At 42.8% G+C, this 24,064-nt stretch overlaps 1 protein-coding gene across 2 annotated transcripts; it reads left to right on the top strand.

Moving 5' to 3' along the window:
* Positions 1 to 164: 164 nt before the first annotated feature.
* slc8a2a (solute carrier family 8 member 2a) lies at positions 165 to 22,632 on the top strand (the record flags this gene model as incomplete). Of its 2 annotated transcripts, XM_084028330.1 has the most annotated exons (13): positions 165 to 305; positions 10,846 to 11,256; positions 13,103 to 13,240; positions 13,688 to 13,915; positions 14,003 to 14,281; positions 14,846 to 15,280; positions 16,051 to 16,412; positions 17,795 to 17,898; positions 18,796 to 18,813; positions 19,800 to 19,912; positions 21,200 to 21,299; positions 21,876 to 22,139; positions 22,256 to 22,632. In XM_084028330.1, the coding sequence occupies exons 2-13, from the start codon at positions 10,909 to 10,911 to the stop codon at positions 22,630 to 22,632; spliced, it is 2,766 nt and encodes a 921-aa protein (XP_083884456.1). In that variant the 5' UTR covers positions 165 to 305; positions 10,846 to 10,908. The 2 variants fall into 2 exon arrangements, with proteins under 2 accessions (XP_083884456.1, XP_083884457.1); XM_084028331.1 differs by lacking the exon at positions 18,796 to 18,813.
* Positions 22,633 to 24,064: the final 1,432 nt, after the last annotated feature.

The raw sequence follows: 24,064 nt of genomic DNA, 5'->3' as shown, positions 1-24,064 counted from the left end.
CGTGTCTGTTGTGTCTGTTATTAATTGACTCCGACCACGAAGCCTTCAATCAGCGTCAACAAGTATCTTGTCGTCGTCCGAAGTAGGAGCTTCGGAGGAGACCGTGAACGCAACAAGTCATCCTCCGCGTGGGACCGCAGCATCACCGCCGTAGTTAGTTAACGGCAATGTGAGTTGTCGGTGAAGTTCACACTGTGAGTTCAGCGTCGGGACCGGGACCGGGGCCGTTTTTACCACCTGTTTGCAGACTTCCAGACGCGATGGCAGCCGCTGGTGGAGCCGAGCCATAACCCCGTAACCCCGAGGTGAGTACGGGACAGGTGCGGAGCCCCAACGGGCTGTTTGGGGAGACCGCGCTACAGGCGACGCCCTCGGGACCCGTCTGTCGTTTTGATTGATATCACAGACTTATTACATTTAATAGCTACACGACCCATTATGTGTTATTGACTTTACTGCGCACTAAAATGACTGATTGTTGCTCAGAGTTCAAGTTTTTCACCAAGTTAAATGTGGCTGAAAACATAATATTTATATAATAATTATAACTGTATAATATCATTATATTATATATACATATTTGGTCTCAATGAATGTCAGTTAACGGTAAAACGGCTTTGACTCATGTCAAATACAAAAATATGATATTTAAGAGTGAAAATGAGATCATATAAACCCATAATGTACCTTTAGATCACAAATGTAGCTCACTTTACACTTAAAATATATAAAAAAGGGGAGTCAACTCAATCCACTTCACCCTGCTTGGTCCTTTCTTCAGGTTAAACCACATGTTGATGTGTTGTGTTCCTTTGGGACTCGTTGATTTTATTCTGAGAGTTCACTCTGCTGCTTGAACTTCAGCGCTGACATGGATGGAGGCGTAGTTCATTGAGCAGACACATCCAGGGGGCGAGGGTCCCACCCGCCCGTCTCCCTGACAGTCCTTGCTGTCCAGATGGGTTCAGAGTTTGTGATGTGTGAGACAGGGGCGTTGACTGCAGATACACCGCTCCATTATATTTGATAACACACACAGCATACCCTTTTCAGAGAAGTATCCAAAATGCTGATATTCGCTTTTTCCAAATAAGTTTTTCTGCCTCCGTGTCACCGTTCTCTTGAAATATTACAAACAAGTCACTTATGTTTACCCCCCCACATGCAATAAATTCCTACTCTTAGTCATTCTCTCCTTCTGTTCATTTTTTAAGTCTTGAATATATAGAACCAATAAAAATGTTAACACTAATATAGATTGAATGCCTGCTGCGTCTGACCGAAGCCGACCGTCAATATGTGCCAAAAGTGGGAACCATCAGGCCTGGAAACCCTGGACTCTATATGACATCATCAAACATAATCATGGTCCGCAGGCTGCGGACATCGTGTCTGTGATGCTGATACAGAACTTATTTCACTGGTTATTACTTGATTCATGCATAGAGCTATAATCATTAGTGGATTGATTGATTACGTGGCAATTTATCTATTTTGATAATTGATCATCATCAAGCCAAACATTTCCTGGTACCGGCTCCTTAAATGTGAGTATTTTCTATTTTTTCACCGTTGACTCTCTCTTTTTGATTTTTTAATACATCTCTGTTAATTGAATGTCTCTGGGTTTTGTACTGTTGTCACATGCGTCCCTGCTTGTGATAAAACATAGTGAGATGAACTTTTCACAATTCTTTTTTTATTGACAAAATGATTTATCATGCAAAATCCAATACCAGTAATGGTTTATGTGTTGCAGCCGTGCGGTTTCTGTCTTCGGCTGGTCACGGCTCTGGTTGCATCTCAGCACGAGGAAGACGATTAGTGGTGTGTTGGGACTTTAGCCGCTAAAATCAGGGCGATCCACCTCTAAAGCTCGCTGACACTTATCTTGAAATCCCCCCGCCCCGTGTGTGGCGGGTCAAGTAAACCAATGCCTCATCATTGTACACAGGCACCGATACGCTCGCCGTGGCAGGTGCCACGGGACAAAAGGCGATACTACACCCGTGTTCCTCTCAGAGACGCCGACTGAAACCTTTTCATCCACGTGATTTAGGGAAGTTAAGACCTAGGGATGGGTCTCTCTTACCCGGAGTGATTAGATTACTGTTGTTGTTGTTATAATGCTGCCGTGGCGATGCTCCCACCACATCCACGAGGATCAGAGGACTAATGTGGTTCTGTTTCACAGTTTCCTGGTGATATGACGTTGTGCAGCTCGAGGTTCCAGCATGCTGTGATGGGTCGTATTCATCAGCCTCTCTGTGTGTGCACACGGGGCGAGTGGGAGAGGAGAGTTAGTGCCTGTGGGGGTCTGTTTTGTTTTCATTGGCTCCCCAGTCTATTGTGTGTTCAGGCCTGCTGGCTGCCTCTGCACATTTTGCCGGTCCAAACTAGACGGTTGCTCTGAATCCGAGCGGTTGCAAGCGAAGAATGAAAGGCAGCACAAAGATGTTCCAAACGGAAATATCGGTTTGTAGCTTGTTGACTTTTCCTTGCTGTCGCGATCCCGTTGTTGTTCAGGTTGCTCCACCCCCCCGGGAAATGAACATTAGAAGCAATGTGTTGACTGAGACTGGGTAATAAGTAGAGTTTCTCCTTAATAAGTCACACCGAGGGGAAAAACTCCATCTCAAAGATTAGTGATTGCCTATGTGGGTCAGGTAGTGATGGTCTGGTACACTACCATCCACACCACGTTGTCACATCAGTCCTCAGCCTGTGGTTGTGTATTCTGTGAGTTTTTGGTGTTTCTGTATGCTGAATATTGCATAACTGGTGTGTCTCCCTGTGTGGGTTCATGCTGAAGTTGAGAACGCTGCTCCTTCTAAGGTGACAGGCTGCCAGTGGCCGGCCAGCGTGTCTCAGGTAATGGAAACCTCAGGAGCCGCTGTCTGCTGGCTGTCAGTTGTTTGTCTACCGAACCCTTTCCTGTCCACCTCACCTCCGGCCCCATGCGGACTCGGTCTGTCCCCCTCCGTCCCCCCGTCCCCCCGCCCGAGGCACACGGGGACAAATCTTCAGAAAAGGAAGTGTTATTCACACTCAACCTTAAAATCACCCCTGGATATACACTAGCAGCACGGTGATGTGATATTTATACTATGTGGTAATATTATGTCACACTATTTGATGATGTCACACCATTATCCAAGTACCACGTGGAGAAATGATTTAAAATGATAGAATAAATATGTGCATAAATACAAAACACAAAAAAGAAATAGAGAGAGTCATACCTCTCTCTATTTCTTTTGTATAATAGTATCTACACACACACACACACACACACACACACACCTTCAGTGTCTACTTTATCAGGTACACAGTAACATTATATCTTTACAAAGACGATAATAATAAATGTCAAGGTAAAGCAGGTATTAATTATACTATATGTAGCCTATACTGTTGTTGTTGTGTTGATGAACTGATGTGAGTTTCTATTGTTTTGCCCAATGATATATACAGATACATTTGAGAACAGAGATATGGTTAGAAACACATTTCCATATAATGCAGTCCTCTACAACACCATCATTATCTCCTCAGTAACTTCTAACAAAATCTGAATGAAAACAGGCCACTGTAAGCTTTGTCAAATAAGTCATAAAAACATCCTATAATGCATATTGGAACAGCGGTAATACCATATGTGTATCTGGCCATTATGGTCAGGGCGTCAGCCATTCAGTGGGCTAGAAAGTGCGTTTACAGAGACACAGCTTCACCTCTTACCGATCAGAATTGTCAATGAGGATATTCAGACATGTAAACCTCAAGCCACAGTGCTTTAGCAACATCCTACATGCTCTTCAAGAGTTAATTTGCTCAGAAGAGGTTTCCTCTGTCTCTCTGTCTCTTAAGAAGAGAGGGCTCGTTCATTCACAGAAAAATCATTGTGAATACATGTGGCGTTCTCGTCATGTTCCGTCGTGGTAGTAGTAAACAAGTAGTCACAAGAAGACAGACATTCGGCATAAAGCAGTGAGACACGTGGATCTGGAGAGTTGACTGAAAGCAGATCAGCGTACTCGGGGGCTGAGCGGCGTGGCGGCATGCCCACCGTGCTGTAAACTAAGCCTTGTGCTCAGCCGAGCCTGCACTGCTGCCGTCCAGATTGATGGTCATTACGACCCGGCGGCCGCGGAGGGAGCCGAGTCAGTGTGACTGGGTTATCTTTCATCTGGACTTCTCAGAAAACAATTAATTCCACCGCGGTACTGATTGAGCCAGTGTAGATAATTAATGTGCTGTGTGAGTTCTCACAGTGCAGGTTTATGTGTTAAAGACACAGCTGCTGATGTTGAAGTGTAACCACGTCTATAGGTCACATTTTTAAAGGTTACTGGGTTTCTGAAATGTGGTTTGAATCATTGCTGAAGCTAAATCAAAAGGTCAGAGTGAGCAAGTGAGCCTATCTATCTATCTATCTATCTATCTATCTATCTATCTATCTATCTATCTATCTATCTATCTATCTATCTATCTATCTATCTATCTACAGATCGATGACTGTTTGCTGATAAATGGAGTGCAGAATAAATGATGAAGCAAACATACATCATGAGAGCACACAGGAATGAAAGGAGAGTCCCAAATTAACACCCTGCTAATTAAATACATGTGTGTGGGAAGTAGTGAGCATATGAGACTTTATACTGCACAAGGATATTATGATATAGTTTTGTTTTAGTCGGTAAACATGATCCTTTTACATCGATTCAACATGACTTTGCTCCTGTTTTTATTTTTTGTTGAAATCTTTCTTTAAGAATTCAAGGTACACATGTGATCATGTATTCCTTTTATTGTAAAGGTCTTCTATGTCTGGATGGCAAAATAGCCTGTAGATAAATGAAGCCAGGAATGTTACGTACAGTCTTAAAAGGATTTTACAGTACGATGAGGGGATTTTGACTTTGAGGAACCCACCGAGGGCGAGTGTGAAGGAACGTATTTAGACAAAGAAAATGAGATGGATACAATCATCCAAGACGATTGTTAATAATCCAAGTCTTTTAACATAGGAACGACTGAAGACATAACTCAGAGGATCCAATGTGGATCCAGTTCGGGGTGGGATGATGTAGGATACTATCATCAGTGATTCCAGTACGTTAAAAAAACATTTCAAGAGTTTGAATCTCATTTCGATTATTCGCGGGATAACATTGTGCATCACGGTTATTTTGGCAGGATAGTTACACCAAATCTTCATACATACCTAGATCCAGTTGTTTCAGATGAAGTCTAATGTGCACACCTTCCTAACAGAATCCTACTTCCAATATTAAAATGCATTCAGTCCAGTGATGAACACAACGTGTGTGTGTTGTAATCGTGTTTAAACATTTGCAGAGACTCTGTGGAAAACGAGTCAGCGGTTAACCAGATGACTCTTTAACAAACCCTCATCTGCTTTGCATATGATCTCTTTTTAGGACCAATATTTCAGGCATGTATGCTTAACTCCTCCAAATGTTCATTTTAAAAGGCTGATTTGAATTACCTAATGAAACCTTTTATGCCTCATTAGTGGCTTGGCCCAGTCTTCTTCTATCTGTCTGTCCATCTGTGTGTCTGTGTCTTGGTGGATTATCTTACACTCTGATTCATCGGGTGCATTGATAGGCCACAGCAGCAGGCCAGAGCCTGTGTTACTTATTAAAGGGATGGATCTCTTTCCTTTCTTTAACTGCGAACAGAGAGACTGCTAACTGCCTTGATTTGTGTGCATTTGGAACAGACATTGTGCTGTAATGCATGTGTTTTATACTGTATTGCTCCAACCAAAGACTAAATCTTCCATGACACCGCATCGTCCACCAACATCAACTGATAGAGACCAAAGTGGAGTGAATATCTGCTGGATGTGTTACAGACACAACTTTATCTTTTGTCTTTTGAGTTCACAACTTGCTGCGCTGCACTATAAATAATAAATAACAAATCCATTCACCTGTAAATTTGTGAAGATTTGAATACTTTTCATTTGTATAATATTAGAAATGTTATAGCGGCCAGTAGAAATGGTTTTGAGGAGTCTGTGGGTGGCAGTAAGTCACTCCAATGATAAACTGACTAACTAACTGAGTGTTTAAGATTAAACACAATATTGGCTGTCTGTTAAATTGATACATAGCAACTTCAACTTCAACTTCAACTTTAAATTCATTTTGTCCCCCGGGGGGGGGGGCAATTGGTTTTGCAGTAGACAAGCAAGGGACATGGGGATAACACATAGACTGTATAAAAAGAGGGATAACACAACCCCTGAGACAAACACATACACATCCAATTACCCAAACCACAGTTCCATCAACACAGGGATGGTGATCCGCAATGCACGACCACAAGTCAACAATAGAAAGATGCATGTCAGTAGTACAAAAATCAATATCTATATAAATATAAAGTGCAACAACACTGCCTGTAAAAATAAAAATAAAAACAAGGTGCAAAAACACTGAATGCATGTAGCATGGGTCTCAGCCATAGAAGAGCTCTGTCAGGTAAGAGCTGGTTAACTCCTCCCCTGACCAGAGTTTAAAATGGAGATGGCTGCAGGGATAAAAGAATACTTGTATCTGTTGCTCTTAACAGGAGGGAACCTAAACCTGGCACCAGAGGGCAAGGTCTGAAATTCCCTGAACAAGGGGTGGGTGGCATCTGACAAGATGCTTCTGGCCTTCCTCTCTATCTGTCTGGTGAACAGGTCAGAGAGTATGCTCTGCTGAACTCCCAGAATCTTGCCACTCATCTTGACTATTTTCATGAGTGCATTTCTGGATTTAACATTGAGGTTCCCATACCAGCACATTATAGAAATAGTAAGTACAGACTCCACACAAGATTTATAAAACAAGATCATGAGAGACCTGTCCACATGAAAGGATGACAGCTTCCTCAAACAAAACAAGTACTGCTGCCCCTTTTTATGTCAGTGTTGTCATTAAAATTCAGCTTTTTGTCAATGATAGACCCCAAGTACTTATACCTCTCTACGAACCTATAACCTGACCCTTGATGATAGTAGCCTGGGAGGGTGTGGGCTGCCACCTGAAGTCGATGCTCGTGTCCTTTGTTTTAGCAACATTCAACTTCAGGAAAGATTTATCACACCACTGTACAAATTCGTCCACAACAGGACCATGATTATTTTCAGTGCCATGTAGAAGACTTAAAATAACAGAGTCGTCATGCATGTTATTGGTTTACCTGTGCACAGAGCTTACATCCTGGAAAGGAATCTTTGTCAACGTTAATGTTCAAGCCGCAGTCAGTCAGTGCAGTTTCTTCCTGTGATGGATCGGGGATTGAGAATGTATCAGCGAGAGACGTTTCAGGTCTCTGCTTCTGAATGGCAACCTGGGTCGAAAACGTTAAGCTAATGCTGAAGTGAAGTGCCTTAAAATCACATTCTCTCTGCTGGCCACCAGGAGGCGACTCCTCTCTGATTATATGGAAGTCTATGAGAAAATGACCCTACTTCTTTCTTGATTTATTATCTCAGTAAACATCGTTCAAGTCTTTTTAAATCCAGCATGATGTTCAAAATAGTAAATTTAGTCAACTACCTTGTGATTGACAGGTCACTACCACCACGTTGTCCGGTCTGGGAGTTGTCCATATTTTCGTCTTACAACTGTAATCCTTTGTGTCTTTTCACTTCATCAAAGTTAACTGGATGGTGACGTCCAAAAAACCAAGATGGCAGCCGTCGAAAACCAAAATGGTGACAGATATATATATATATTTCAACTTGAGCAAAACATCTACGTGACTCGAAAGTCTATCAGTGCTGAAATTCTCCTCCTGTTGTCACTCGTCACTCAATCAGAAATGATTATATGATAGAACCTTACATTTCATACAGAGACCAAACAAATGAACACGTTATTTTAAGTGTTGATGGAGCAGCTACAATGTTAGCATAGCCTAGCTCGTCTCGATCCGAACTCCATCCAGAAAACAAGCAAAAAGTCCCTTGCGTGTTGTCTTGCAGACAGACCTAACAAACCATGACTTCGAAATGTTTACAAATTGACGTCATTCTGTCGTTACTTCGGCATAATTTTTTTTCCCGTTTATCGCAATTAAATCACAACAACATTGTTTATTTTGGGTTCAGCTGTAGTTATCCATCTGATGTGTGTCTTGTTATTTACTGTGAATACAGTTCAATTCACCGAGCACCTCTGGATGATGATATGATAACTTATGAACTCAGACAGAAAGCCGTTTCATTACCCGGCATATCTGGGACTTCCACAACATGTACAAAACAAAAAGAATAGTTTCACCCATGATTGATGAAAAATTGTCTGTGTCTACATCGAGGTAAGCCCATGTAATGAACAATAGGTGAACCACTAGGCAAAAGAAATATTCTGACTACAAGCCATAGAGCGCCTGGGTCATTGGCTCTGAAGCAGGATCAGCAGTGGTGAAGAAGATTACTGTAAGACTTTCCTGCTAGTTAAACGTCTGCAGCGGTGCTTTTGTCAAGTTTTAATAAGAGTACATTCATTTCCTATTATTGATGCTTGAATGAATCATCTCTGCCTCAACCCTCACACCTGTTCTGCTGGTCATGAACTCACCTGACAGAACCCCACTGTCAGCATACAGGAAATATTAAACTGTTAAAGGTGCTAACTCCTTTTTTTACTGGCACTCCTGCCAGTGTAAACTAACCCCAGGCAATCACTTATCAGTGGTGGTGAGAGATAGTGGACGTGTCAGAGGCAGTAAGGGGAGATGGGCTGTCACCCATCTCACTGTTCCTGTGTGCTAAGAGGACAAAGAGACCATGGACATGTCAACACCCCAGGACCCCCTTCTACCAGGCAACAAGAAAGGCTTGTAAGAAGAGCTCTATGCTGTTCACTATCCTCCAATTTTAACATGAACATCTATGAAAGTGGTCATCCTTTTATGAAGCCCAACCCCGAACAGTTAGATCCTTAAGTGCCCATGAACATTGTTCCTGGATCAAAATCAAAAACGTTTGACTTCAATCAGTGTCAGAGCTCCGCTGAGGGCAGGAAGTGGGAGTTATGTGGCCATTTATCTCGCTATTTACTCAATCTCTTAAGCGGTAAGACTAAGAAGTGCTCCCTTAATGTCAGGCTGATAAATCCACAAGGCTCTTCTCGTCAATGATGTTTACAGAGCTGCTTCTAGGTAACATGAAAGGAGGAGATATCCTGCTATATTTAGGTGAATGCATCACTCAATAATGCATCAAGCTCTTCCAGCGCAGGCTCCTTGATTACCCAGCCCTCCGTGGCATTCTACAGATCATCTGCAAGGAAAATGCACCAGCCACTTTCAAGAACAAATCTGCTTTTGGACCTCAAGCATGTCGAACACGCGTAAGACCCCAAAGACTCAAACAATACAGGTTGTTAGGAAGGTGTATTTCCTCTAGTCTAGGGTGTTTAACCATGAAATTGTTGTAGCAATTGGTTAACAAGTGTTTTTTGTTGAGGTGGTGTGTTGTGAGTGTTTGCATCTGTATGTATTGAGTGTATATTGCTGGTTTTATATAAGTGTTGACTGGTGATCTTGTCACAGGACAGAAATTAATTTTGTTATATTTACTGGGGTCATCATATAATAATTTATTTATTTATTTGATTTGTGTTCCAACACGACACTCTATTGTGTTGCTATTGTTGTCAAAATATGAACATGAGGAAGTTATTTTTGGTAAGCCAACCCCTTCCCCCCCCCCCCCCCCCCCCCCCCCACACACACACACAAACACACACACACACACACACACACATGCTGGTGTAAGGTGGCCTGCTGTCTGAGGTCGTGGTAACCATAGCAGGCCTTGGAAAGTGAAATGTGATGCGGCGGCCCTCTGGGCTGTGTTTCTGAATCACAACTCCATAATGAGCTGGCAGAGCTCAGGCTGCATCAAAGATGCAGCACCCCAGTATCTGTTTCAACTCACGCTGCACAATAGTGCAGTGTCACCTGTGCAGGAGGAGGGGAGGGGAGTGGAGAGGAGGGGATGGGCACAGGAGAGCCACAGGGAGACTGAAAGATTCCTGCTGTACTCATACCATAGCCATAGCCATACCCTGCTACATTTAACATGTGTCTTCTCTGCTGATGTCAGTGCTTCAGCCTTCCTTTGAAGAAATATAGATTAAAGCATCAACACTGTTCAGGTAATATATACACAGCTAGTGTCTTGACCATGGTTAGTGTTTAACTGCATCACAATTTGAAAATTGAAAATATAAAAAAAACAGGGAGCAGGGTCATTGAGAGTGCATTTGGAAGCAGTAGAAAACTTGGTAGCATCAATACTCAGTGATTAGTTCTGAAATGGGATGGATACTAAATAAGTTATAGGAGCACACACAAGGTTTACTCATGCAACTTACGAGTGACGGGTATGAGACATGACAGTGACAGTTAGCCTATTTCATTATGATATAGATAACAGAAGGTAAGTCATTAATATCAATAATGAATGAATGAAATTGCTTCAGATTGCAGTCCTTATATACACATGACTTGGGGTATTATGATATTCACCAAATGCATTCCTCTGATTCGTCTTCAGATAACGCGTGAACATGAACTGGCAACAAGAAATTGTGGCTCATTATTAACTTTTCAGAAGTTTGCCTAAAATTTGCTTTAAGACAGACAGCTAATTGTACAGTAAATATTTTGTTGATTCGTTAAGAATCCTCACTGTATAAGAGAAATTCTGAAGACAGTAAAGGTCTGTCAAACGAACGTGTATTATGAATCTGTTGCACCCCATTGTATCTCTTTCTTAGAACAATGTTTCTCCTTCTGTTTTCGCAGGAGAGTCCTCTGACCCATCATCTTCCCCAGTGACCCCCAGGCTTCTCCTGACTCAGGGAGATCATGGGACCCCTCCCCGTTCCCCTTTCCCCACTCCTCTTCCTTCTTCTCTCCTTCCTCCTCCTGGCCCAACCCTGCACCGCCATCAGGCCCCAGGTTGTGGAGCGAGCGTCAGTACCTGAGCAGCCTGAGTCCTCTGGTAACAGTACGGGGTCTGGAAAGCGGACATGTCCAGGCGTTGTTGTGTGTAGACCCGGTATTTTGCTGCCAGTGTGGTTGCCACTCAACCCTCCACTGGGGGAGCAGGCAGGAAGGGCTATCGTCTACTTCCTCTGTCTCATGTACATCTTCCTTGGTGTGTCCATCATCGCAGATCGCTTCATGGCGTCCATAGAAGTCATCACCTCTCAGGTATTATAAACTTCATTTTAAATACATCTACCCTTGATGTTATACACTACTTTGCTGCTACATTCTTACTTTATCAGTGATGAACAGTGATTTGGTCCCATTATTCTCCTCAGATTGTGCCTGGCAAGAGTAATGTATGCTTTATGACTCTTTTTTTTTTTTTTTAAACGCCACCTTGGCATGGTGGAGGGGTATGTGTGTCCTAGTGACCCTGGGACCTATGTTGTTGGGAGCAATAGCTCATGGTAGGGTTTCCCATGGCAAAGCGGTCCCAGGGGAGGGGCCAGACTAAGATTGGTTCACAGACCCTATATGAATAAGACAGAAAAGTGTTGTCGTACCTCACCTGGAAAAGGTCAACCAGGGCCCCCTTCTGGAGCCTAACCTAGAAGTTCGGCGGCAAGTATCTGGTGGCCAGGCCATGGCACATTGGACTCGGCTGTACACAGCCTGAAAAATCTACATGGAGCTGCTATCCTGTGGGCCTACCACTCACAGGGATAGGCATTGAGGTTGGCAAAAACAGGGGACCTAGTTGTGCTGATCCCAAACATTGCAGACTGGAATGTTACCACTTTGGCGGAGAAGGAACTTTCCTTCAGAATAATAAAGTTGATCTTATCTTATCTAAGTGGAGTTGGTGCAGGAGGTGGGGCGGTACCAACTAGATATAGTTGGGCTCACTTCCATTCATTGGTTCTGGAACCAGACTCCTGGAGAGGGGACTTAAGCCTTCCCCAGAGTTTCTCAGGGTGAGAGGTTCTGGGCGAGTTTTCCCCAGGGAATGAGAGGATCCCCGCTATGCAACTGCAAGTTGCTTTGGAGAAGTCTCTGACTGTTGTTTGTTAGATGACTCTAGAGAACTCAGGAACCCGACCAACACATCTTCCATGGAGGAGGCAGTGTTTGATGATTCGGTGGAAGACCTGCCCAAGTCCTTGGCAGAGGTCACTGAGGTAATCAAAAAGCCCCTCGGTGGAAATCCACCAGGGATGGATGACATTCGTCCTGAGATGCTGAAGATAAAAAATTGGAAATTGTTGGGCTGTCTTGGCTGACACGCCTCTTCGTTATCAAGTGGATGTCAAGAAGTGGCAAACTTTGGTGGTGGTTCCCATTTTTCCAAGTGTGCTCCAATTATTGAGGTATCAAAGTGCTCAGCCTCCCCAGAAAAGTTTATTCAAGGGTGCTGGAAGGAGGTTCTGAGCAATTGTCAAATTTAAGATTCAGAAGGAGCAATATGGGGTTGTTACTATGAGCCACCTGCTCCTTTTATAACCAAAGTGAGAGCTGTGTCCATATACCCTGCACAAAGTTAAACATGTTCAAGGGCAGGATTTCGAGGTGCAGCCAGTGAGAGAAGAGTGTCCTGTATGGGGACCTCAGAATTGCATCTGCTTTTTGCAGATGATGTGGTTCTATTGGCCCCTTCAGAAAGTGACCTTGAGCACAAACTCTCTCTTGGTCATGGATGAGGATAAAATGGAGCCTGAGATAGACAGGCAGTTTGTTTTGGTGTCAGCAGTAATGCACACATTTTACCGGACTGTTGTGGTGAAGAGGGAGCTGAGCCGGAAGGCAAAGCTCTCGATTTACCAGTCCATCAATGTTCTGAACCATTTGTTCAGAAGCTTTGGGAAGTGACTACTCTACAGCCAATCCAATCTACAATAAGACATTTGCCAAATGTAACCTATATATATATTATATATATATATAACATTAAATATAAATAACATTTAAATGTTATCATATTGTAACATTGTCACAAATTGCAGTAACTGGAAGTTGTGTATTAGAGTTCAGCGGTAATCTTTTACATTTTGGCGATCTTCTGTCCTTACAGGAAAAAGAGGTAACCATCACCAAACCCAACGGGGAAACAACAGTAACGACAGTCAGGGTCTGGAATGAGACTGTTTCCAACCTCACACTCATGGCCCTGGGCTCCTCGGCGCCTGAGATCCTGCTCTCTATTATTGAGGTACACCTGACCTTTCACATCCTTTTAACATGTACTCCCATAGTAAAACCTGCTATCTTCCACTGTGACAGTCTGTTCACAGTCTGAGATTTTCTGAAATGTTACATTGTTTTACATTCTTTATGCTGCTTAATGACACAAACATCTCAAATGTGTAAATTAAGTAATAAATAAATGAATGATAATGGATTTAAACTCTGTGCACTACTATATGTTAGCTGTAAGGAATAGTAACCACCAATGTGAACATTTGCTTCATATTTATACATGTATATATGTTTCAAGTTGTATACATTTAATATTTGAGTATCCCCAGTCACAAAGGGCCTATTCTACTATATTTTTGTTATTTGGCATTTTACATATATTCAGTTCCAGTTGGCATAAAAAGGTGTTTGATGTGGATCTATGTGATGTTTGTCTTATTTGTCCTTTTAATGTTGACAGGTGTGTGGGCACAACTTTAATGCAGGGGAGATCGGCCCGGGCACCATAGTAGGCAGCGCCGCATTCAACATGTTTGTGATAATCGGTCTGTGTGTGTGGGTGATCCCTAACGGAGAGTCACGCAAGATCAAACACCTGCGCGTGTTTTTTATTACGGCTTTCTGGAGTATTTTTGCCTACATTTGGCTCTACCTCATACTGGCTGTCATCTCACCTGGGATTGTAGAGGTGTGTTGACCTTGACTGTATATAAATGTATTTCTATACAAACAATGTGTGTAAATCATGTAATGCTCATATTACCTGTATCGCCAGGTGTGGGAGGCCATAGTGACACTGCTTTATTTTCCGGTGTGTGTGATCTTGGCTTGGGTCGCTGACCGCCGCCTGCTCTTCTACAAATACATGCACAAGCGTTACCGCACTGACAAGAGGCACGGCATTGTGGTGGAAATGGAAGGTGACCTTGCACCCAAAGGCATTGACATGATCATGGAAGGAAAGTTGTCCGACAGCGGGCCGTGTCCTGGGAACTCGTCCAGTGTGACCGTCTCTGTTCAGACAGGCAATGAACTAGACCCGAACAAAGATGAGGTAAGACAAATGGCTCAGGGGGAACTGCTGTAGACACGCTGCTAGTTTGGAGATTGAATGGCGGGATATCTTAAATTACAATATGATTGGTTGTCCACTCTACTCTGGGTACGTGTTTTCTTATGGAGGATTTAATGCATGAGGAAGGAAAAAAATCTTCTACCCCGTCAGACCAAATGGTGGATCATATTCTTATATCTTTTAAGATACTTAATGGGAATTTAGGGAGTCTTAACAGCAGGATGTTGATCAGTCAGAAGCTGAGCAGTAGGCCTTTCCTCAGTTTTTCTTGATAAAGTGCCCTGGGTTAGTCTAAAGATGTTTTTCCCAACAAATTCCAATACTTTTGCCATGTCCTGCCATTCTGCTGTTGAATCCCACCAAATCATCTGCAGGACCCCACCCCACACCCAGCCTGTGTAGTCAAAAATACTGCAATACACACTCCTTCACAAGCGCTGGAGCAGTCTGTGTTTTCAAGAGCAGTTTTTACAGAACAGTGTGCCAAACGTACGTCTCGTACATCGATGCGGTTTGTTACAAGTGGTTTCCTCTCTTGGATAGGTGGTACGCATCCTGAAAGACCTGAAAGAGAAACACCCAGACAAAGACCTGGACCAACTGATTGAGATGGCCAACTACTCGGCCCTGGTCCACCAGAAGAAGAGCCGCGCCTTCTACCGCGTCCAGGCAACACGCATGATGATCGGCGCTGGCAACATATTAAGGAAACATGCTGCCGAGCACTCGCGCCGCTCAGCAGGCCAGGAGGCTGACAAGGCCACGTGTTCACACATCTGTTTTGAGAGTGCCCAGTACCAGTGCACGGAGAACTGTGGCTCTCTGAGCCTCGGGGTGATCCTTGAGGGGGGCACGGGCCAGGATACGTTCTATGTGGACTACTGTACAGAAAATGGCTCTGCCAATGCCGGAGCAGACTATGAATTCAGTGAGGGAACCCTGGTGTTTAAGCCAGGGGAGAGCCACAAAGAGATCAAGGTGAGCAAGGGGAAATGGGGACCATACAAGGTGCATATACAGTGTTTCCCACAGAATCAGATTGTATTTGTGGTGGTAGCTTGCTTCACTTTGTGTCATAAGTGAAAAACATATACAGTGCTCCATTGCCAACACTTTAAGTGACTGCTCCACAGCCTACTTGTAGCAAATTTTGATTTTATTGGGGAATTCAGCCAGCCGTCTTCTCTGCGGGGAAAACGGGGAAAACTGCGCATGAGCATTGAGTGCGCACCACTGTTCAAAGACGGGTCCAAGAGAGAGTAAGATGAAAGTGGGGGGAGGGGCTGATGCACTGCGCGCAGCTCTACAATTTCTTAAGGTTTTACCCATTTTAAATAGTTAAAAGAAATTAAATCAATATGTGGCGGTAAATGTTGATATTCTGGCGGGCCGCCACAAATAAATCAATGTTTGGGAAACACTGGTGTGTGTGTGTGTGTGTGTATTTCAGGCTTCCATATCTCTAGGACTTTGTAGACAAATCAATTATCTTGATTTCAATCGATCTGTGTGATTCTCCACAAATAATCACACAAAAGCACTACGCTAAATCTGTGTTAATACGTTTCTTGGAAATAATCACTCAGCATGAAAAAATGACTATTCGACTACCAAAACTGTGGTTAGTCATCTATGAGGGTCAGTCCTTAATGGAAACGGTGAAGGTTGTGTTGTACTGTGTGTCTGCATTCCAACTGTTATGGCCGTCTTCATCCGTGATCGTTGATGGTACCCTCTATGTTCTCCAGGTGGGTATCTTGGATGATGACATCTTTGAGGAAGACGAGCATTTCTTCGTGCGTCTTCAGAACCTGAGGTTAGAAGAAGGGGTAAATGAAGGGACGGGAACACCACCAAAGGGTAGACTAGTGGAGCCGCTGGTTGCCACCATCACTATCTTGGACGATGACCATGCTGGCATCTTCACCTTCGGCCAGCGCTTGCTGCGGGTGAGTGAGAGCTCAGGCATGCTGGCGGTGACGGTGGTGAGGAACTCGGGCTCCAGGGGCACCGTCGCCGTGCCGTACCATACGGAGGATGGCAGTGCCAAGGCTGGGGTGGACTACGAGGAGGCCAGAGGGGAGCTAGAATTCACCAATGAACAGACCAGGTGAGGTGCAGTCTGCAACCAGAGGTTAAGACTGCAAGAGCCACAGAGTCTGTTGGACTCTGGTGTTTCATTAGCACGACAGTCTGTTCTTGTGTGACCATTGATGTTACGTCTTTCTACTCTTTAACATGATTTTACATGACCGAGAACCATCAGCTTATTATTTCATTGTCATCAAAGTCCATGAAAAAAACCCAAAACAACAATATGTGAGTCCGTCTCTAGTGTTGTATATAGATGGTGATCTCAGAGATGGACCACTGTCAAGACGCCACTGTCAAGACGCCACTGTCAAGACATTATTTATTATTCTAACATTTATAGTTTAAATTAAGTTTGCCCCATCATAGTTTTACATTCACAGCGGCGTGCCGGGATATAACACACGGGTGTGCACACACACCCACAGTCTGGTTGTAATTATAACTTGTTAACAGTTATAGTAATAGTACAGTCATAGTGTCATTAAAAATTACAGGAACATTTTGTTCAGTAGTCTGCTTCCCCCTCCCCCCCTCTCTCTCTCTCTCTCTCTCTCTCAAACACACACAGCAATCGTAGAGGAGCTGCCTAATTATAGCAGTCCAAAACAAAAATCAGAATATAGCTAGAGTTAATGTTCATGAAACTAGCTCTAGCAATGTCAATGTTCAATGCACTGAAATGTGGTGTGATGGTCACATTTACCACAAACACACGAGACAAATATAAGAAGAGGACTATTTTCTTTCGTGCTTTGAGGAAACGGGCACCTGACCCTCACTGAAAGATTGTCAGGTGGAGGAGGTCTATTAGACACAATTACCTGACGACTTGCCGCCTAAAGATAATCCCATCCCTGATCAGGTGTGGGAACCTGCAGTCATCTCATGCAAGCTGACAGATCCTCTTCCCATTAAAATTTCAGGTTATATAAGCTGTGTTTGCACATGCACTAACTGTACACTTAGTGCAAGACTCTATTATGTAACATGGCCCATCAATAGAGGCTGTATAACAATCTATATCATTGTTACTGGAGAAGTACGGTGTGTAGGTGTATTCTTTCATTTGTTATATGTATATGTCCCTTCCAAGAATTCATCAAAATATGATCTATAGCGACTTTGATTATTAACCAGGCTGCCATTTAGTTCTTTAGCACGCTGAGGAGCAAGAGCACACTATGTTAGGTTTAAGCCTGAATTATTGAAAGGCCCATTGTGATTAATTATTTAGGTCACTTCAATTTGGGATGTGATTTAGGTGGTAGAGCATATGTTTAAGATGTGGAGGTATTTAGTGTTCATAGTAGTTCATTCTTTGTTGTAGAAACAAAATATGTGTGTGTGTGTGTGTGTGTGTGTGTGTGTGTGTGTGCTTGTCTGCGTGCATTCCTGCAGTCAGATCTTGCAGGTACGTATTATAAATGTGGAGGAGTACGAGAAGCAGGAAACCTTCTTCATCGTGCTCGAGGACCCCAAATGGCTGAAGCGAGGACTCTCTGGTGAGTGTGATGGCATTTTGAATTTCATGATTAATTCAATAAAGGTATTGCTGTTAATGCTTTATGAGATGGTAGTCAAATTAGATGGCAGCAATATCCGAGGTCTGGTTTCAAAACAGCATCAACAGGCAGCTGAATGCTGGGCGTCTGCGTCAGAGCCAGTTACTGAAGATACGTGCTGTCTCTGTTTCACCGTATACAGAGCCAGCAGCCAATTATCAATTTAGTGTCCTTCAGTTACCTGTCACTGAGTCTAAAGGATGGTGCAGGAATTCAATATGTGCTTGTGCATATTTGTGCTTAGTGGTGGTCAAAATAATCAATTACTTTAGATTGTTAATGATATCATTATGTTAGAGTGCAGATGAGGCTAACACTGAGAATCTCGTCTACACAGACAAATAGACAAAGTACAAAGATGTTTTCTTTTCCTGTTGTCCCTTTCTCCAAACAAACTCAGAGCTATTCCTCAGCGTGTTTTGTTCATATAGGAACACTCCAAACGAACCTGTGAATACGGTTCTCTTCATGTCCCAATCCGGTTCTCTGAACCGGTTCATTGTGAACACAAGACGCCCCAGGTTCACTTTGCTATCTTTCGTTGTATTTGAGCCCTCTAGGTTTGCTGCTAGGATGCCCTGTCTGAAAAGCTGCCAATTGTTATTGAGAAAAATGTGTGATGCAAAATATGCATGAATGCATTCTAGTCGCCGATCCGCATTGTGAACAAGAGATCCGTGTTGAACTCGTCAGCGGAGAGCTCAGTCCTGAATGGCTAAATAGCAAACAGCTCGCAACATTCACGGAGATCCCATGGAGTTACATTATGATGCGTTCAGGCTCTACTCAGTAAGAAAGCAAAATAATAACGTAATCATGGTCTGTTTTTCTTCACAGCCCTGCTGCTCAACCAGGGTAAGATAGTTTGTGTGATAAAGGTGCAATGTGCAGAATTTAAAATACCATCTCATTATTGTGAAATGGAAAAAATCTGCCATAAATGAGACCTTTGAAAGCCTCATGCCATCTGCAGTAAAGTTAATGTGTTTCTCAAAAGTACTGAGATCTAAACCCCTTCCATGAAATCCTGGTTCCCCACGGGTTTCATTGAACACTCCCTGAGACTGTGCATGTATTTGCTTGAAAAAAAAGACCCTAACCCTGGTTTCAGTCTTTCTTGCTTCCACTACTCGTCATTGTCAGAAACTCTGAAAGCTCCATTGCTGCTCCTTCTTGTTTTGTGCTGTAATATCTATCGGCATGATATCACATTGACTGCACTGATGGGGCAGGGCCTAGTTAAGCATGTCAGTGGTTGGGGATTCCTGTGGGAGGCGGGACTTATCCCCCTCTGTGCTGAAGACCAGAGCCAAAGCAAAGCTTTCTATACAACCATTGAGTTTGTGAATACATTTTTACTGGAGCACAAAAAAGTTGACAGATCTAGAATCTTGATTTAGCCCTCAAACTGGATCAAATTGATGCATTTAAGTAAAAATCTATGAAACTTTTCTTTTCATATTGCAATACAAATTGCAGAAAAAAAATATTGCGACGTCGGTTTTGTTCCAGTAAAGTGCAGGCCTCTACAGTACACCCTACAAAGTCTGCCATTCATCTGCTCTGAGTTAGAGATGGGTATGGTAAGGGTTAAGACCATGATTGGGGTTTGATCCTGTCTCAATAGAAAGTACATCTACTTATGCACTTGCTTGCCTCTAAATGCTGCACACAGCACCTTTTAAAACGCTTGTTTGAGTGCGGAATGTTGTTTTCATCTTCATGCATCATGGCGTGGGCCTGTAGCCTTGACTGAAGTTTAGGATGTTTGTGAGTTTTGTGAATGAAACCATGAATATAAATGAATAGACATGCTAACTAAACGTCTGTATTGCTGATAGGCAACCCCAGCCCTGAGGAGGAAGAGGCCCGGAGGATCTCTGAGATGGGAAAACCCATCCTAGGGGAGCACATCAGGCTCGAGGTCATCATAGAGGAGTCCTGTGAGTTCAAGGTGTGTGAGTGTCTGATAGGAGGCAGTATACAGACTGTAAACTGACATACGAGTTCACATATAATACATCCATTCTTAATTTGACTGCTTTCTTTTGAAAGCTTAATAAATATAATCACCTCAGGGATCGGTGTTATTTAACGATATGTGTTTTAGGTCATTAACCACCTCACACTCTCTTACTCATCAGACTCCCAATGGAGTGCTAGACCAGGTACAGTTTCTGACAGGATTCTGTGTGTTGTGACACTGATTTTACTCTTCTCATCTCATTTTCTCCTGAAAAAAAACATCATGTATTCATATTTACCCTTTCTCATCCCTCACTATGTCTTCATTCATGTGTGCTGTGTGTGACATTTCAGTTGATTCAAAACTAAATTTACGTTCTGCAACAGAATGGCAAGGCCAGTTGTTTTGTGGGCATGCAATTAATATGGGCCATTTTCATAGTTGCCATATTTGTTGTGGATATCTCATTGATCAGAGTTTACATCAAATAGCCTGTCAAACAAGCTAATGATAGCCTTTTTGTGACCATTTTTTTCATTTCATCATACCGCTGTTGATTGTAACGACAGGCGGCAACCTCCGGTCCTGAAAAGTGAAGCCGAAGCTGAAGTGCCTTAAACTTTTATTCTCTCTACTGGCCATCCATTACACGGAAGTTTATGAGAAAATTATCCTACTTCTCACTTGAGTTATTATCTCAGTAAACATTCTAAACGTGAGTTTATGGTCTCAATCTCTAGTTTCAAGTCTTCTTCAATCCAGCATGATGTTCATTTCGTACATTATGGTCCATTTAGAGTCCAACAGACCATAAAGCAGGGGGATGCTTTAGGGGGTGGGGCTTACCTCTACTAAGCTGCTAAATTGAATGTAATGTTAGTTGTTGATCTTGAAGTATGAAGATAACTTTGGTAATAGCTTCCAGAATCCAGATGGATCCAAATCCAGTAAGGTTTCTGTTTGAAGTCCCGCTCTGCCGCTTGTGTTCGTCAGATCCACCTGTCGCTCCTCCCCAGTCCAAATATGGTCACGTCCTTCAATGGTTGTAAAAATTCAAGATTGCAACGGACAAACTCGAGGCTTCACAACCATAGGCCATAAACAAATGGGTGACGTCACCATGACTACGTCCACTACTTATGTATGCAGGCTATTAAAGATAGGTAAAGACAATCCTGCTGAGAGTAAAATGTCAGAAATGTGGGTCCATCTGTTCTGTGTATGAGTTGTGACTCCCTCTGCCTCATTGCTGACTTGTTTGATGTGTTGTAACAGAACACAGTGGACAAACTCTTGAAGGACACAAATCTGGCTGTGGTGCTCGGCACTCACTCGTGGAGAGAGCAGTTCATTGGAGCGGTCACAGTCAGTGCAGGTCTATGCTATGTTTATTTTGATATGCTTCATATATTATTTGTTAAATCCATGTTAAAACCACATGCTTGTGTTGTGGGTTTTACATTTATTTAATATAAGATGGGAAATTAAAGGGTTTTATTCTTGAATCAATGTTTATAATTTCACGTTACAATTGTGTAGGTTTGCTTCCTCTGTTTAGGTAGCTGACCAGGGACAAATTGTTCATTCACGTCACTGTGTAAATGTTAAACTTTACGTGTATGATACAAAAGAGAAGGAATATAACCATTTCTCCCAAATTGTAAGCCTGACATTCATTTTGATTGATACCACCAATATGAAACTACAGCCAGGCACTGATTAGCTTAGCTTAGCATAAGCACTGGAAAAAGAGAGAAACAGTTAGCCTGGCTCTGTCCAAACATAACAATTAACTAAATAACATGTCACATCTCATTTGTTTAAACCGCACAAAAACCAAAGCGTGAAATAAGAAGCTGTGACTCTAAGTTCGGCTGCATCAAACATGTTGAACTATTCCTTTAAAGGAAGGCGTGCTTTGTTTATTCATCTTTGTGTCTGCTGTTTACAGGAGATGGAGATGAGGAGGAGCAGCGAATGCCGAACTGCTTCGACTACTTCATGCACATATTGTCCATTTTCTGGAAGATCCTGTTTGCTTGCGTCCCGCCCACAGAGTACTGGAACGGCTGGGCATGCTTCATCGTGTCAATCTCTGTCATTGGTTTCTTAACAGCCATTATTGGGGACCTAGCTTCCCATTTTGGCTGCACTGTTGGCCTGAGAGACACCGTCACGGCGGTGGTCTTTGTAGCACTGGGGACTTCACTTCCTGGTAAGTGATACTACTCGTGAGTTGTTTGCAGTACACATTAACTCCCTAACTGGAAGATCCACACAGTGATGCCGATGTTAGACAGACTGTTCATGATTGACTTGTTTTTTTTCCAGATACCTTTGCCAGTAAAGTGGCGGCCACTCAGGACCAGTATGCTGATGCGTGTGTGGGGAATGTGACAGGAAGCAACGCGGTTAATGTGTTTTTGGGCATAGGGGTGGCCTGGTCTGTGGCTGCCATATATTGGCAGGTCAAAGGTAAGGTGTTCCGTGTTGACCCTGGCTCGCTGGCCTTCTCTGTCACCCTCTTCACCATTTTTGCCTTCTTCTCCATGGGAGTGCTGATGCTACGCCGGAGGCCATCTATAGGCGGCGAACTGGGTGGTCCATGGAAGTTCAAAGTCCTGACTTCGCTGCTGTTTTTTGGACTCTGGTTCCTCTACGTCCTCTTCGCCAGCTTGGAGGCCTATTGCCATATACAAGGCTTCTGAGAGGGCACAGCTGGGGAGAGTAATGCACAATCACAGACACACATCACCAGGACATTCAGCTGTGCACTTCTGTTCCAGTGACGCCCACTGAGAAGACTTATCATCACCCGACAAGTGCTGCCATGGTTCATTCAAAAATGGACACACACATGCACATCTGTACGTCTCATCCACTGCAGGACAGTTCCAGTTAGAATAATTTATTGTGACAGCACTGATTAATGTTCACCTATGTGGAGTAAATAACATGCAGTGTGATAAAGGAGAGCAAAGCAGGTCGGCATGTACTCTGGTAAGTCTCTGGATTTTGATTGATGCCTGATGGATCATAACCCGGATTTCAAGTTTGGTCTTCCCTTCTCCTCACGCTTATAGAGGCCAACTGTCTGATCTCGTGATTAAATAAGAAAAACTATGACGGCTGCTTTTCCACAAATGTGCAATGTTAGGAGACATCTGAGTGTACCGTCATGCTTATACCATGGCCACTTGACACGGGCAAGTAATCCAGGTTTGTTGTCAGTCAGCATTCACTCATCATTCGGTCTGTTTGCTCAAGCAAAAAAAGTGCTGCTGCTATGGTTACCTCCAGTTTTTATGCATGGATTTAGAACAAAATTAATAAAACTGTAGACTGGAAGTGTTTGAGTTGTACAACTTTGAATGGACCTGCTAGCCAATCAAAAGTGTTCTCTGCGGCCGTGGTATAAAAGTTTGGTTACGATCTTTAGTTTTAAGATAAGCTGCTGTTGTGTTTAATGTCACACCGATATTACACAATTACACACAATTGTATTTCTATGTTGAATTATGCTACACGAGGCATTGTTTAGTGTAATATAATGCACCTATTGAATTCAATCTCACTATAAGTATTGATAATAGTAATGATCACAAATGCAATAAGCACTGATTGAAAAGTATAACCGACTAAGAATTACCCAGGCAATGAATTTCTAATACCGATCAAAAATGTACGTAGTATCTGCCATTGAGTGTGATTGTTTGAAAGTGATGATTCATTCACCCCTGAAGTCTTATCTGTTTATTTATCAATGGTGTAATTTAATGTTGTTGTAATTTAATGTATTTGAGCTGATATGAACTAAAATATATTGTAATTTATTGAAAGCTGTCATAATTACATGGAAATTTTGAAATTTTAAGAGAGTGCCTCTCCATTGGGTCACCCATGCTGATTGTGTTAAGTATTACAAGACAGAATGTCTATGGATCTGAGTAATATGTAATGTAATGTGTAATGCAAGTATATTAAGATTAATGTTAGGGAATAGAATATGTCATTGGGGACATTTGTTCTGGTTCGGGGCATACTGACTTAAGTATGTTTTATGCTCTTAAGTTCTGTTTCCTGCTATACAAAATGTATTTTAGGATTTTGCATCCGAGGCCGTAATTACAATATATACAT

The sequence above is a fragment of the Eutrigla gurnardus genome (assembly GCF_963514095.1).
Source record: "Eutrigla gurnardus genome assembly, chromosome: 15".
NCBI lineage: Eukaryota > Metazoa > Chordata > Actinopteri > Perciformes > Triglidae > Eutrigla > Eutrigla gurnardus.
Note: the sequence above shows the minus strand (reverse complement) of the source record. Positions and strands in the feature narration are given on the sequence as shown.